Raw genomic sequence first — 14,378 nt, 5'->3', positions numbered from 1 at the left:
GGAAGGTTGAAATCCTGGGGGGCAGTGCCTGCAGGGGTGAGAGGAGGCGGCCAGGGGGGGAAGGGGGTGGGCAGGACCGACAGGAGTGGCGGGGGCCTGAGGCTCCGTGACCGGGACCTTCCAAGGGGAGCATTGGAGGGGCGGGTGGACAGAGGGCCAAGGGGAGACGGACAACAGGTAGAGAGATGCTGTTAGGGCACATCCAGGAGAAAGCCAGACACTGGCAGGAGCAAGTGTAGGTCCTCCCCAGTGCCCTAGGCCTCCTCCTGGCTGGTCCTCGGGCCGGCCGCCTTCTGCTGATCGGCTCTTATGTGAAGAACTGGGGACACAAAATAAACGAGAACTTGTGCCCCGAGTTCGGTGTCTTCAGGGGACAAAGCGGCCAGCCTTGGCAGCGGGGCGCCCAGGAGGGCAGGTGTGACGCCTGAGGAGGGGGCTGGGCGCCCAGGGAGGGCGTGACTCCCGCTGGCCCAGTAGGACCTTGGCTGCAGGAGCCATAGCCGAGATTAGTGCAGGCAACGGTAGCCTTTGGGGGGCCTTTAAGCCAGGAGTGAGGTCCTCGCCTGTGTGTCTGGTTCAAGACTGGAAGTGGGGAGGCCGATGCTCGAGAGGCTCTTGCAGGGTTCAGGCGGGAGGCCGCGTGGGCTTCAAGCAGGACCGAAGCACCGTGAGTGGAACGGGGGTGGGTGGGTGGGGGCACAGAAGGAAAACCGCCCTGTGCGTCGTACAAGGCGAAAGAGGCAGATCCCGGAAGACGGGCATCGGTGAGTGAATCACCTCTGGCGGGGCTACTTCATTTTCTCGGTGTCCCAGACCCTCCGGGGGCTGTCCCCGTCCCACCGTCCCCTCCGCACTGGGCTCCGGGAACGCGGCCCGCTCTGTAACGCACAAGGCAGTTCCACAAGGGCTAGATCCGTTGAGCGCCAGTCGGGCGCCGCATCTCGCGCGAGGCATCGGGGTAGCCGTGGTCGTGCCGCGGCCACTAGAGAGTCACGTGAAGTCGGACGCACCTGCCGGCGGACAGGCCACCGCCACACGGGGGGCAAGGGTTCTGCTGGAGGAGCGGAGGCAAAGGGCGTGGAGCCCCGGATGGTGGGGGTCAGGGGAGCGCTCCAGGGGGACAGGTTCTCACATCTGATCCACTCGGGTTGAAGGAAGACGAGGTGGGGACGACGTGTGCGGCTGACGTGTGCACGTGGGGGCGAGTGGGAGGCGAGGGCGGTGGCCGCGCAGGCATGTCACGTGGGGCCCGAGGTCACATCAGGATGTGACTTCATCCCGAGCGCTGAGGGCTGTGGTTCTCACCAGGGACTCTGCATTTGGAAGGGGGGGGGGGGGGGGGGGGGTGGTTTTCCTGCCGTCACAGGGACTTGGGGTATCAGTGCCCTCCTGTGCTGCGCTGGGCACTCTGCCCAGACGACGGGGTGTCCCTTATGGCTAATTTTCTAATTGCGCTGCCTTGTGGTCAGAGGACAAGGTCAGGGGAACCGGTATTCTGTGCACGCGCCACGATTTACACGCCCGTAATCTCGTCGGCAGACGTCTAGCCGCTTACGGGGCTCTGCTAGTGTAAACGGTGACACGGTGAACGTTCCCACGTGTCTGCAGACGAACACGTGCAAACGTTTATCCTGGGCACACGTGCAGATTTCCGGGTGGCAGAAATGCAAGTTTTCCACCTGACAAGATAATGCCAAACTCGCTTACTAACTGACTTGCTCGCCAACGCACAAAGTGATTCCTGGTGCTGCGTGACTTCTCCGACACCTGATATGCCGGGCATGTGCATGTTTTCTGGTCAAGTGGACATTAACTGGCATCTCGTCGCGGTCACGGCCTCAGTCGTGCAGGTGTTCGTTGAGCGCATACGCTGTGCCCGCCATTACTTGCCTTCCCCTGATGATTTATGCGGCTGGACCTGCCACTGTGCGTGTTGTGGCCATTTGTGGTCGCTCTTCTGTGAAACAGCCGTTGCGGTGTCCCCCAAGGGGCCTCAGTCTGCGGGATACCCAGCCCCGGCCACAAGGTAGCCAGGGGTCTCCCTTGGCATCCGTCTGCTCACAGGGCAGGAAATGGAGCTCGGCCAGCACCGCAGCTGCGTCTTCCTTTTCTGACGGAGTCACGGAGCCGACAAGGCCACCTCCGTGGACCCACAGGTGCCAACTCACACTCAAGGAGGTGAGGTCCACGTTGGGCAGGGCGAGAGCTGCCCTGGCCTCCAAAGCTTGCGCCTGACGGCAGTCGTCGGGCCTTGGGCCCTTCCACGGACGGAGCTTCTGGGGCCCTGATTCGAGAGCCACCGTCCCCCAGGGGGCTCAGAGTATGGCTTCCCTCGGGCATTGCTGCTTCCTCTCCACTTGCTCCCTGTCCACGGGCCGCTTACCAGTAGGGCAAAGCATTACCATAAGCAGTGCTGCGAGTCAAACCGACATTCTACCTCTACCTGATTACCGGGGGTGCACAGGGAGTTCACCGAAGGTCACACTGTCAAGCAGAAGAGGAAAGGGTTTTGTTAATCTTTTGCCCACATTCACACTTTATTTTTTATTTTTTTTCACGTTCATGTTTTAATTTGAGAGACAGAGGGAGAGAACAGGCGGGTGAGGGGCAGAGGGAGAGAGAGAGAATCTTAAGGGGGGGATCGATCCCGTGACCCTGGGACCGTGACTTGAGCCAAGACCGAGCGTTGGACGCTCAACCGACTTAAGCCACCCAGGAGCCCCCACGTTCCTATTTGAAAAATCACCTTTATTGAGGTATAATTCTTATGCAATAACATGTACCCATTTTAAGCAAACAATCTGATGAGTTTTGACAAGTGTATGTACCAAGTGACCCCCACTACAACGAGGGATAAAACATTTCTGTGACGCCAACAGTTCCCTTGTGCGCCCTTCCCTGGCAAGTCCCGCCTCCAACCCCTGGGCCTAACAGCCTTTTTTCTTTTTTTAATTTTTTTTAAATGTTTATTTATTTTTGAGAGAGAGAGAGAGAGACAGACAGAACATGAACGGGGCAGGGTCAGAGAGAGAGGGAGACACAGAATCTGAAACGGGCTCCAGGCTCTGAGCGGTCAGCACAAAGCCCGACGCGGGGCTCGAACTCACGGACCGTGAGATCATGACCTGAACCGAAGTCGGCCGCTCAACCGACTGAGCCACCCAGGCGCCCCCCTAACAGTCTTTTAATCAGACAGTGCGTATTCTTCTGCGTCTGGCGTCGCTTGCTCAGCGTTCTGATCTTGAGATCCACTCACGGGGCTGTGTTAGTATTACTGGCTCACTGCTCTTTATGGCTCGGTGGCATTTCATCACATGACTGTGTCACAATTTATCCACTCACCTTTGGTGGACATTTCAGTCATTTCCATTTTTGGCTCTCATGGGTGAAGCCCACCGTGAACATCTGTGTATACATCTTTGGGTAAAAATCTAGGAGCGACGTGGCTAGATCGTATGGTAAGTAGCTGTTTAGCGTGGTAAGAAACTGCCAGATTGTTTTCCAAAGTGGTCGTACCTTCCACGTTTCTGCCACCAGCACATGACAGCCCTCCTTGTTGTGCGTTGCCAATGTTTGTTATTGTAAATCTTTCTGTTTTCGCTGTACTGGTCGGTGTGGACCGGTATCTCGTTGTGGCTTAACTTGCATTTCCTTGATGCCTAACGATGTTGAAAATATTTGCGTGTGTTTGTTGGCCCTTTGTGTATCTTCTTTTATGAGGCTCCTGAGGTCTTTTGACCATTTTTGAAAGTTAGGTTGCGCGCCTTCTGATTCTGAAATTGCAGAAGCACCCATGTGGTCCAGATACAAACCTTTGTCAAACACGTGCATTGCACATATTTCCTCCAAGTTGTGGCTTGTCTTTTCATTTCCTCAGCAGTGTCTTTTACAAATTTTTTTTTTAACATTTATTCGTTTTTGAGAGACACAGAGAGACGGAGCGTGAGCAGGGGAGGGGCAGAGAGAGAGGGAGACACAGAATCCGAAGCAGGATCCAGGCTCTGAGCTGTCGGCACAGAGCCTGATGCGGGGCTCGAACCCACGAACCGTGAGATCATGACCTGAGCCGAAGTCGGACGTTAATCTGACCGAGCCGCCCAGTGCCCCTCCTCGGCAGTGTCTTTGAGAGAGTAAAAGCTTTTAGCGAAGATTTTTTTAGTGCTTCATGCTTTTTGCGTCTTATCTAAGAAAGTTGCTTATTCTAGGGTCGTGAAGAGATTCACCTGTGTTTTCATCTAGAAGGGTTTTTTTTAATATATAAATTTAGTTGGGGCACCTGGGTGGCGCAGTCGGTTGAGCGTCCGACTTCAGCCAGGTCACGATCTCGCGGTCCGTGAGTTCGAGCCCCGCGTCAGGCTCTGGGCTGATGGCTCAGAGCCTGGAGCCTGTTTCCGATTCTGTGTCTCCCTCTCTCTCTGCCCCTCCCCCGTTCATGCTCTGTCTCTCTCTGTCCCAAAAATAAATAAAACGTTGAAAAAAAAGAAAAAAATTAATATATAAATTTAGCTTTTATATTTGGGTCTATGAGCCATTTCAAGTTAAGTTTTGTGTGTGATGTAAGGTAAGGATCGAGATTCTTTCCTAGTGGTATCTGCTGGTTCCATCAGATGGAAACATTTGTTTAAAAAAATACGTGTACGTCTCTTTCTGGATCCTCTATTCTGTTCCACTCACCTGTGTCCTCCTTATAATTATTGTCACTTCACAGTAAGTCACGAAACCAGGTGGAAAAGCTTCTCCAACTTTGTTCTTTTTTCAAAACTGTTTTGACTTTTCTGCATCTTTTGCATTTCCATTTAAATCTTAAGACGTTTGTCAATTTCTACAATAAAACCCCCTGGGATTTTGATTTTGATTTTGATTGTGTTGGATTTCTATATCAATCTGTAGAGAATTGACCTCTTGACACCCTAAGTCTTCTGATCTATGAATGTGAATTTCTCTGTTTAGGTCTTTAAAAATACCTCTCAGCAATGTTTGTCGTTTTCAGTGGACGTGGATTGCACATATCTTTTTAAAGGTAGTACTGTGTAGAAAAGGCCTGAGACCACGCCCCTGAGAAAGGTCTTTCTGCAAGGCTGGCCCTTGCTTCTCATCTAGCAGCTTGATTTCAGGAGGATTCCCACAATTCCCAGAACCGATAGGCTGAAGGAACTGTGCCTAAGCTGTTCGTTCAAACGACATGGCTTCGGCCGAGCATCTGCTTTTCTTCTGAGAGTCTGGGGGTTGCTACAGAACACGGGCAGAGGGTGCCTATGTGATCAGCCCCTATAAAAGCCTTGGGCGCTGAGTCTGCAGTGAGCATCCTTGATCGACAACATTTCACACACGTGATCCCAGCTCCTTGGTCAACGAATTAGGTTCATCTTGTATGACTCCGCAGGGAGGAGACCCTTGAAAGCTTGCACTTGACTTCCTTCAGATTCTGCCACATGAGTTCTTTTCCTTGCTGATTTTGCCTTGTAGTACTTCTCTTTAATAAATCCTAATGGTGAGAGGCGCCTGGGTGGCGCAGTCGGTTGGGCGTCCGACTTCAGCCAGGTCACGATCTCGCGGTCTGTGAGTTCGAGCCCCGCGTCGGGCTCTGGGCTGATAGCCTGGAGCCTGTTTCCGATTCTGTGTCTCCCTCTCTCTCTGCCCCTCCCCCATTCATGCTCTGTCTCTCTCTGTCCCAAAAATAAATAAACGTTGAAAAAAAAAATTTAATAAATCCTAATGGTGAGTTGGAGTAGATGCTAAGTCCTGTGAGTCCTAGCGAATCATCAAACCTGAGAGTGGTCTTAGGGAGCCTCTGCCATAGTCCCTGAGCACTTGATGGGTTTTTTTTAATGTATATATAGTTAACACATACGTATATAGAGTTTTAAAATTTCACGTTCATAGCAGTGAACAATTACATAACGTTTTGAGCAATATGAGAATTTATTTATACGACACACCTTTACTATCTTACGGTTCCGTAGACGAGAAGTCTGATAAGTCTCGATGGGTTAAAAACCAGGTGTAGGTAGCACCGTGTTTGTTTTCAGAGGATCTCGGGAGAATTTGTCTCCTTGCTCTTTGCTGGTTCTGGAGGCCACATGCCTTCCTTGACTTGTGGTCCTAATACGTATATGACTTTTAAGTAATTAATTTAGAGAGGCAGAGACAGAGGGAGAGAGAGAATCCCAAGCAGGCTCCACACCGTCAGCACAGAGCCCACGAACCGCGAGATCATGACCTCAGCCAAAATCAAGACTCAGACGCTTCACTGACTGAGCCCCCCAGGAGCCCCGCGTGACTCTTTTATTGTTGACCTCGTGTACTATGATCTCGTCAAACTCATTTGTTTGTTCTGGTCGTCTTTTTGGTAGATTTCAGAGGATTTCCTGTTTACGTGGTCGTGCTGCAATAAATAAACGTGCCCTTTTTTCTTGCCGTATCATTTTTCTTGCTAGAGCCTTCAGTATGATATTTTTGTTTTTGTTTTTGTTTTTGAGAAAAGTCACCTGACATCTTTATTGTTTTGGGTAGGGGTGCCAGGAACCCTTTACCATCACAGGCCTCTGGCTGCACAGAGTGGAGACGGCCCTGGGGTGGCGGTGGCCCTGGGGTGGCGGTGCTCCTAAGGTGGCGTCCACCACAAATCAGAGTGACACTCGTAGATTGTGTGCCAGCCGCTGCTGAGGTGGCCGGGATTCTTGTGACGGTGGGCTGCACGGGAGAGGTGGCCGGCCCCGCTGGCTGGATCTCTGCCTCCCGAGCACCAGGACACCTTGGCCATCGGCCCTGGCCCCACGCTCACAGTCCTGTAGCACAAGGGGTTTCAGCCTTCAGATTCTGGGGTTCGGCCCTGAGCGTCTGCCTGTGTCTCCCAGTCAGGAAGCTGGGGCAGTCCCGCTGTCACTTGTGGCAGATGGGCAGACACAGTGACAGCTCCTCTCAGGCAGGGGCCAGAGAAGGAGAAGGCCCCTGTGCCCAAGTTTCCCCTTTTCATAAGGGCGGCAAACACACTGGATTAGGGGCCCACCTTACTCCGGTGTGACCTTGTCCTAACTCATTACACCTGCTGTGACGGGATTTCCAGACAAGAACACACAGCGAGCGCTCGGGCTTAGACTTCAACGTGTGAGTTTTGGAAAGACGCGTTTCAGCGCATGATCATGGGCTCATAACAGAACCTGGGGAACTTTACGAGGTCGGCATAATGCTTTTGTGTCAGTTTTGGTAGATTGCAGGTTGATGTATCACTGGTTTTGGAAGTTTTTCAGGCATTATGTCTTCAGACGTCCCTTTTCCGCTCTCTCTTTTCCTTCCAGAACCGCGCCTACCTTGCAGCCTCCTGCCCCATAGCAGAAGCACATGTCTACATTTTCTCTGTCCGTGCCTTCTCTCTCTTTGGGAGTTGGGATGTCTTCTATTGACCTCTGGGCTCAGTAATCCTTTCTTCTGACTTGTCTAATCTGGTCTTAAATGCAGCTACTGAATTTTTAGTTTCACCTAATTGTAGTCCTCCATCCAGTTTGATTCTTTACATAGATTCCAACTCTCTCGGGGAATTCTCCATATTCTCGTCCATGTTCTCTACTGCCCCCTCCAATTTTTTCTTAACGTATTAATCATATTTATTTTAAAGCTCCCCTTTTTTTGCTACCTCCAATCTTTGAGTCACCCCCAGGTCTATTTCTGTATCTTATTTTTCCTCTTGGAAAAATAGTCATGTGGTCTTTTGAAATGCCTAGTAATTTTTAATTAAATGACAGCCTTTGTGTGTTAAAAAAAAAACAACAAAAAAAAAAAACAACCCTGTAGAGACTCCGGATGATGTCATCTCCTTACCAGGCAGACAGAATGGAGCTGATTACTTTCAACCACTAGGGACAGAGCTGAATCCAGCCTGGGTGTGGTTCTGGTTAAGGCTCTGTGCTTTAGTCCCCCAGCTGGAACCCTCCAGGCTTTCGGTCAAAAGCCTGGGGTCTCACCAAGCCTCTTTCCCTCGTGGGTCCTGGATGCTAAGTCTTATTTTTTTTAGCACGACCTCTCCAAGTCCCGTGGCTGTAACTCTTCCCTCACAGCTGAGGTGGTCTCTCCTCACATTTGTTTCTTACACTGCTGTTCAGCGATGTGTACTTAAAACTATAAAAGTATTTTATCCAGTAGTCCTGTGTGTTAAGAGTGGGAGTTGAGACCCCAGATCTGGACTGGAAGTCCCTTGAAGGCATGTAAGGGGGCTCATCACCGTCTGCAGTGCTAAAGACGGGTGGGGTCGTGGCCTCGACTCGGGAGAAGGGTGGAGATAGGAGAAATGCCACAGGGTCGTGACAGCAATGGGGGTGGAGAAGATTTAAAAAAATTTTTTTTTTAATGTTTATTTATGAGAGAGAAAGAGAGACAAAATCCGAAGCAGGCTCCAGTCTCCGAGCTGCCAGCACAGAGCCTGATGCACGGCTCGAACCCACGAACCACGAGATCGTGACCTGAGCCAAAGTCGGACACGTAACCGTCTGAGCCACCCAGACGCCCCAGGGTGGAGAGGATTTTGAACCCATGCTAGCGTCCTCCCCGGACCGGGAGCTGGCCGGGCCACAGGAACGCAGGCCAGGGCGGGATGAAGGAGCACAGAGGGCACAGACTGGAAGGAGGCATTGCCACACGAGAACCTAAGGGCGTGGAGGTTGCCATTTCGGAGGATGTGGATGGTGTCACAAAGCGGGTCGGAGGGGTGAAGACCCCTGGGGGAAGAGGCGCCTTCAGTGCTGAAGACGGGAGCCGAGAAGTTTGTAGGGAGAGGGATCTGCGTTTTGGACACGCTAGAAGGTCTCCAGGGCCCCACACGCCCGAGACGGAGCGAAAACAGTCAAGAGACAGAATGTTCTGCAGGCGGAAGAGGCCACGCTCCTCGGGCCGGGCCTCCCCTCAGTGCCTCCTCTGCCCCCGCCCTGCGCCTTCCCCGCGGGCCCGCGCTCATCGTCCTGCCTCCACTCAAACCACTGCCGGCCCCTTCACTGGAGGAAAGTGCTTCCTCGCTGCCCACAGGGTAGACTCCGGACTCCGGAGCCTTCTTTCCTCGCTTGTCCGCACCTGGCCCTGACCACCCATGACTCTGCACGCTCCCCCCTCTCTTCCATGTGGTCGTGCCAGATGTGCCTCAGTGTGTTCTCGCAGGCTCTCAGTTTTGCCGTCCGCCCTCCTGGAAAGCCTTCCCACTGACGCTGAAGCTGAGCCAAAGTCCTGAAAGCCAAGTCTGTCTCTGTCCCTGGTCCTGGGGCAGCCAGCGCCACGTAAAGTTCATGCATTCATCCTACGGCTGACGCCTGTGCTGTGCCTGGGCCTGCACCGGGTGCTGGCCCCGGGCGTTAGAGAGCTGGGGTCCTATGCCGGCCTCTCCGCGAGGCTCTGCACGGTCACTGGCCGTGTTGCTCGGCGAGGAGCGTGATGGAGGTGCGCACTGTGTCTGTTCATCTCTGGAACGAGAATGGATTTAACGCTGACCTGCGTAGACATTTCGGTTGGAGAATAAATTAGCCTTCTTTGGCCTTAGTATAGTTGGCCACGACCGTGCCCTTGGGTGGTAGCTCACTGGACACGGCTGCACGTGCACAGGCCCAGCTTATGGCTCAGTGCGGCGAGGGGACCTCAGACCCCAGGGAGCCGCGGGGTCACAGGAGTGGTGCCAGAAAGGACCTATGAGGGGGGTTGGCCCTTCTGGGTGACGTGGGGAGGGCGTAAGGAAGCAGGGACTTGCTGCTGGCCCTCGTCCGGCCCCTGCCCCGCACCTCCAAACCCTGGTCGTCCCGGGGGAGCCGGGCGTGTGCTCCTCCAGCTCCTTGAGAAAACACTGTCCCTGCATGTTACGCTTGGCCATTATTCCGGACTTTCGTTCACCTCAACCGATATTCTCCTTCACCATGTGAGCACCCCGTGTTTCTTCCTCGGCACGAATCCCTGATGGGTCTGTGAGCGAGCACTGAGCGGGTTCCTGCATGCTTAGAGCCCCGGGTACGGCGGGGCACCTGCTCAAGGAGCCCGCAGCCGAGGGGAGGCGACAGAGGGGAGCCGTGCTGCCTGCCTGGCAGAGTGACAGAGGAGCACGGTGTCACATGAAGCCACCGTGGACTCCAGGAGGGGCCCCGTGGTGCACAGCCTTGCCCCGGGGAAGCGGGGCCTGCCTGGGGCTTAGGCCGTGCAAGGTCAGGCCTGGGGGTTGAGCGGCGAGGGGACGGGGAGGCCAGCTGGGCAGCCAGCGGGCAGATGGCAGGGCCTGTGTGCTGGGCAAGGAGGGTGCACTTCATCCCACTGGTGACCATCAGAGGGTTTCAAGCAGGCAGGTGGTACGATCGGGGTTTTGGAAATACACCTGGCCGGCAGACGGCTGGTGGATGTGAGCCCACAGGTAAGCATGGGGAGGCCTTCCCTGGCAGGGGAAGGTGGGTAGGGAGAGGACAGAGGGCAGCTGTGGCTCTGGCCTGGGTGGCCGGGGTGGAGACCATTGGCAACGACGACACAGCAGCAGGTTGGCGGGGAGAACGTACTCGGTTCAGGCCCCAGTCGAGGTGCTTGTAGACAGCTTGCGGTGCGGGGGTCCCTTCACAGACGCTGGGCTGCTGGGCCGGTTGGGGGGGGGGGGGGGGGGGCGGGCCGCCCCGCCCCGCGGGGGGGCGGAGGGGCCCCAGGAGAGGGTTCACAAGCCAGGCTGGATGGGAGGGCCCTGCAGGGGGAAGGCCGTGGTGATCTCAGGGCAGGGGGCTCCTCTGAGGGAGCCGGGCCCTGGGCCGTGCAGGAGCCCCTCTTTCGGGGCGTGAGGACAGGGACAGCTGGCTGGCCTCTGGGTGCGCAGCCTGGCGCTAGGGTGGGCGAGGGCCCGGAAGTGAGGGAGCAAGAGTGGGGGTGGGGTACCCAGAACAAGCTGGGACTGAGGCGAGGCCAGAAGAAGGTGCAAGAGGCAGGCCGAGGGACCCCACTGGCCAAGCCCCTAGTCTTTGTCCAGCTTTCCGCCAGGGGCTCCGGGCCGCAGGTGTGTCATGGGGACGGCATGGGGAGGTGCCCGGCCTCTGACTGAGGCAGGCCCGGGCACTGGTGGGCACGCTGGGGCCTGGCAGAGCCGGGCTGTGAGGGGCACCATGGGCCTGCTCTGTCAGTGGCCTGTGCTGCTCCCGGGCCCAGGGCTGGATGGTGAGGGTCTCGCAAGCCCTTCGTCTGTCGTGCGGTTCCCAGGAGTGCAGGGCAAAGTCACCATCCCCTGGTCCCATGCTTAACCTCAAGAGGCCTTCAGTTTCCCGTGCGAGCCTTAGGCCTAGACCTTATGATGCGGCTGGGGAGGTGGTGGGTGGGGTGCAGGTGGAGAAGGGTTGGCTGCTGTTCTGTCCTTGACCTCCCCTCCCAGCAGGCCAACCTGCTCCTCCCTCTACCTGGTGATGCCGAGAGCTTCTGCCACCCACAGAAGCGGCCGTGCCAGTGACGGGAAGGCAGAGAGCAGAAGGTCCCGTTTATTGGAATTTTAAAGACAGCAAGACGAGAGGAAGGCGCCCTCCTCCCCTGAAATACTCTCAATCTCTCTGCCCTCAGGGCTCAGCACAGGGACATGATCCTCAGCCCTCAGGCCCCCAGAGGGCAGCGCTCCGGGGCGGGGGAGGGGAGGGGAGGGAGGGGGTTCTCTATGCCAGGCATGGGAGGGGGCTGGAACTGGAGGGGAGACGTGCACCCGCACCTCCTGGCTTCACCCCTCTCCCCTGGGACCTGGTGTCGCCCCCCAGACCCTGGGGTGGGCTGGCAGACAGGGCTCATGCAACAGTGAGTGGGCAGGAGGAGGCACGGAGACCTGGCCCCGCTGCCCTGTGGCGGGCCGGAGGGCTAGAAGGGGCCATGCTGGCCACGGCGGGTCCAGACAGAAGTATCTGCAGTATACACACAGGAGGGTCGGAGGGGGGGGCCCCTCACTGCCAGGCGGTGCCCAGAGAGAGAGGGGGGAGGTATGATGGCACTGCCACACCAGGGGCAGGGTCCAGGCCATCCAGGCCACCTGAGCGGGGCCCGGGCGCGGGCTACTCCTTGGCGCGGCCGATGATGGTGAGGATGTACAGGAAGATGTTGATGATGTCCGTGTACAGGTTCAGCGCGGCAAACACGTACTCCTCCGGGCTCAGGGACAGCTGCTTGTTCCCCAGCAGCAGCTGGGTGTCCACTGCCAGGAACTGCAGGCGACGGCAACGGGTGCTGTTGAGGGACAAGCCTGCACGCTGCGCACCGCCCCCCCAGCCCCCCCTCCCGGGGGCCGCCCACCGCCTCGACTCACGCAGGTGAAGAGCAGGGCGCCCAGCGAGGCGTACACGATCTCCAGGATGCGGTTCCGGATGAAAATGCAGAGGATGGCAAAGATGACCAGCACCACCATGCTCACCAGGAGCACGCCCATGCACGAGGTGAAGTCGTAGCGGGTCTGCGGGCAGGGGGGAGGGGGGCCTCTGGGTGCACGCCCATGCGCGAGGTGAAGTCCTAGCGGGTCTGCGGGCCGGGGTGGGGTGGGGGGCGAGGCTCTGGGTGCCGGGGCCCCTGGGAGGCCTCTGGGCCCTCCGCGGCCCTGCCTTCGGGGGCCCCTCACCTGCATGGAGAAGATGACCACCGTGAAGCAGACGGTTGTCGTGATGCCCACGGCCATGATGACCGCCTCAGTGTTGTAGAAGCTGGCGATCATCCCCACCATGTAGGACAGGCTGACGGTCAGGATGGACTGTGGGGAGAGGGAGCCTTGGGTTGGGGAGCCGCTTCCAACCCCCCACCCCCATCCTCCTGTGGCGGGAGCCCCCACCCCCCCAGAACGTGGGGCGGGGCAGGGGCGGGGTTACCAGTGCAACCAGGTTCCAGGGGTGCTTCCGCCGGAAGTCTCCGCAGCAGCTGAGGACGATGAGGGAGACGAAGAAGACTGCGTAGGACACGTAGTACGTCCACACGTTCTCCCGGACGAAGCCCTTCACCTCCCCGACAAAGGTGAACACGGCCACAGTGGACAGCGTCACGGACAGCTGCAGGGTCAGCACCAGGAACACCTGGGGAGGGAGCCAGCTCAGAGCCCCGCCCAGCGCGGCCCCCGCCCTCCCCGGCCTCTTCTGCCCACCTTCCGGATGAAGGCCTGGCGGATGCTCTTGTCATCCCAGTTGGTGGCAGGAAAGTCCTGGTTGTCGTAGTAGGACGGGGGACCCTCTTCATGATAGTTTCCACGCTGAGGTGCTGAGGACCAGGATGGGCTGGGTCAGCGCCACTGGAGGGCACCTCGAGCCCCTGCCTCCCCCCCTGCTTCCGCCCCACTACTCACAGCCAGGGTCCTGTGCCGGGAAGGCCTGTGGTTGTCCGTAGGGGTTGGGGGGAAAGGGGCTCTGCGGATATGGCCCCTGCGGGTAGCCCCCTTGAGGGTAGGGGCCCTGAGGGTAGCCTCCTTGGGGGTAGGGGCCCTGAGGGTAGCCCCCTTGAGGGTAGGGGCTGGGGCCCTGGGGATACCCTGGCTGGCCATATGGGGAAGGCTGGAAAGGGGGCTGTGGGTAAGGGGCCCCCGGGTAGGGAGGCATGGAGGGCTGGGGCCCCCCAGGATATCCAGGATTGGGGGGAGGATAGCTGTCCCCAGACACCAAGAAACTCTTTTCATGGGGCATGGCCTCAGGTTCTGTGGTCTCCCCCTAGAGGAGAGAGAGAGAAGTCAGCCCTGCGGTGACAAGTCCCCGGAACCAGCCACCGCCGCCCCGCCCCACCTGCTGCAGGGAACCAGGACACAAAGGGGGGCACTCATGACTTTTGCCCCCAGGGCCACTGGCAGCCCAGCCTGAGCAGAAGGATCTGGAGAGCCAGTGGGGACTGGGCAGCTGGGCGCGGGGCCTCACAAGGGGCCGCTCTGAGACGACCCCAAAAGTGGAGGAGGGGACAGATAAGATGATGACTTCGTCGGCTTCGGGATTTTTGGCTTCGGTTGTTTCTTAGAAGCAACTGGAGGAGGTTTATCACCGCTGCTCGCGTCTCCCGGGTCAGAGCTCAGCCCGGGTCGGGGCTGGGGGCGCGGTCAGGGACGTGTGGGGGTGTGCCCGGACCCTCCCCCTCGCAACCCGCCCCTTAAGCAGCTTTAAGGGGCCAGAGCCGGCGGCTATTTCTATCCCAGGAAATCCCCAGGCCATCTGTGAGCAGCGAGAGCCCTGACCCTTGTCCAAAGGCAGGCCCGACCGTCCCTCGCTCCCCGGGTGGGGGCTGCAGGCCCGGATCCGCTTGCCGGGGTGCCTGCCAGGAGGGTACGCCAGGAACAGCGGGGTGCGGGGGTGTGTGGGGGATGGAAGCGACCAGAGGGCGTGCGGGGGAACAAAGCAGGCGAGACGGCGAGGCGGGTGGGGGCGGCGGCCTCGGAGCCCGCACCCAGGGCGGGT

General features: G+C 57.5%; 1 protein-coding gene across 1 annotated transcript in view; it reads right to left on the bottom strand.

The window, feature by feature from the left end:
• Positions 1-11,444: 11,444 nt before the first annotated feature.
• Positions 11,445-14,378, bottom strand: part of GRINA (glutamate ionotropic receptor NMDA type subunit associated protein 1) — an 8,142-nt gene continuing 5,208 nt past the window's right edge. Inside the window, exons 2-7 of the mRNA XM_040494709.1 lie at positions 13,289-13,646; positions 13,091-13,203; positions 12,822-13,022; positions 12,578-12,706; positions 12,272-12,415; positions 11,445-12,170 (exon numbers count right to left, since the gene is read on the bottom strand). Of these exons, the coding sequence (XP_040350643.1) occupies positions 12,021-12,170; positions 12,272-12,415; positions 12,578-12,706; positions 12,822-13,022; positions 13,091-13,203; positions 13,289-13,622 (1,071 nt within the window). The 5' untranslated portion in view covers positions 13,623-13,646 and the 3' untranslated portion in view covers positions 11,445-12,020. The remainder of the gene's footprint in view (positions 12,171-12,271; positions 12,416-12,577; positions 12,707-12,821; positions 13,023-13,090; positions 13,204-13,288; positions 13,647-14,378) is intronic.

The sequence above is a fragment of the Herpailurus yagouaroundi genome, unplaced genomic scaffold, assembly GCF_014898765.1.
Source record: "Herpailurus yagouaroundi ecotype Mexico unplaced genomic scaffold, PumYag 186, whole genome shotgun sequence".
NCBI lineage: Eukaryota > Metazoa > Chordata > Mammalia > Carnivora > Felidae > Herpailurus > Herpailurus yagouaroundi.
This window is presented reverse-complemented; position numbering and strand designations above follow the sequence as displayed.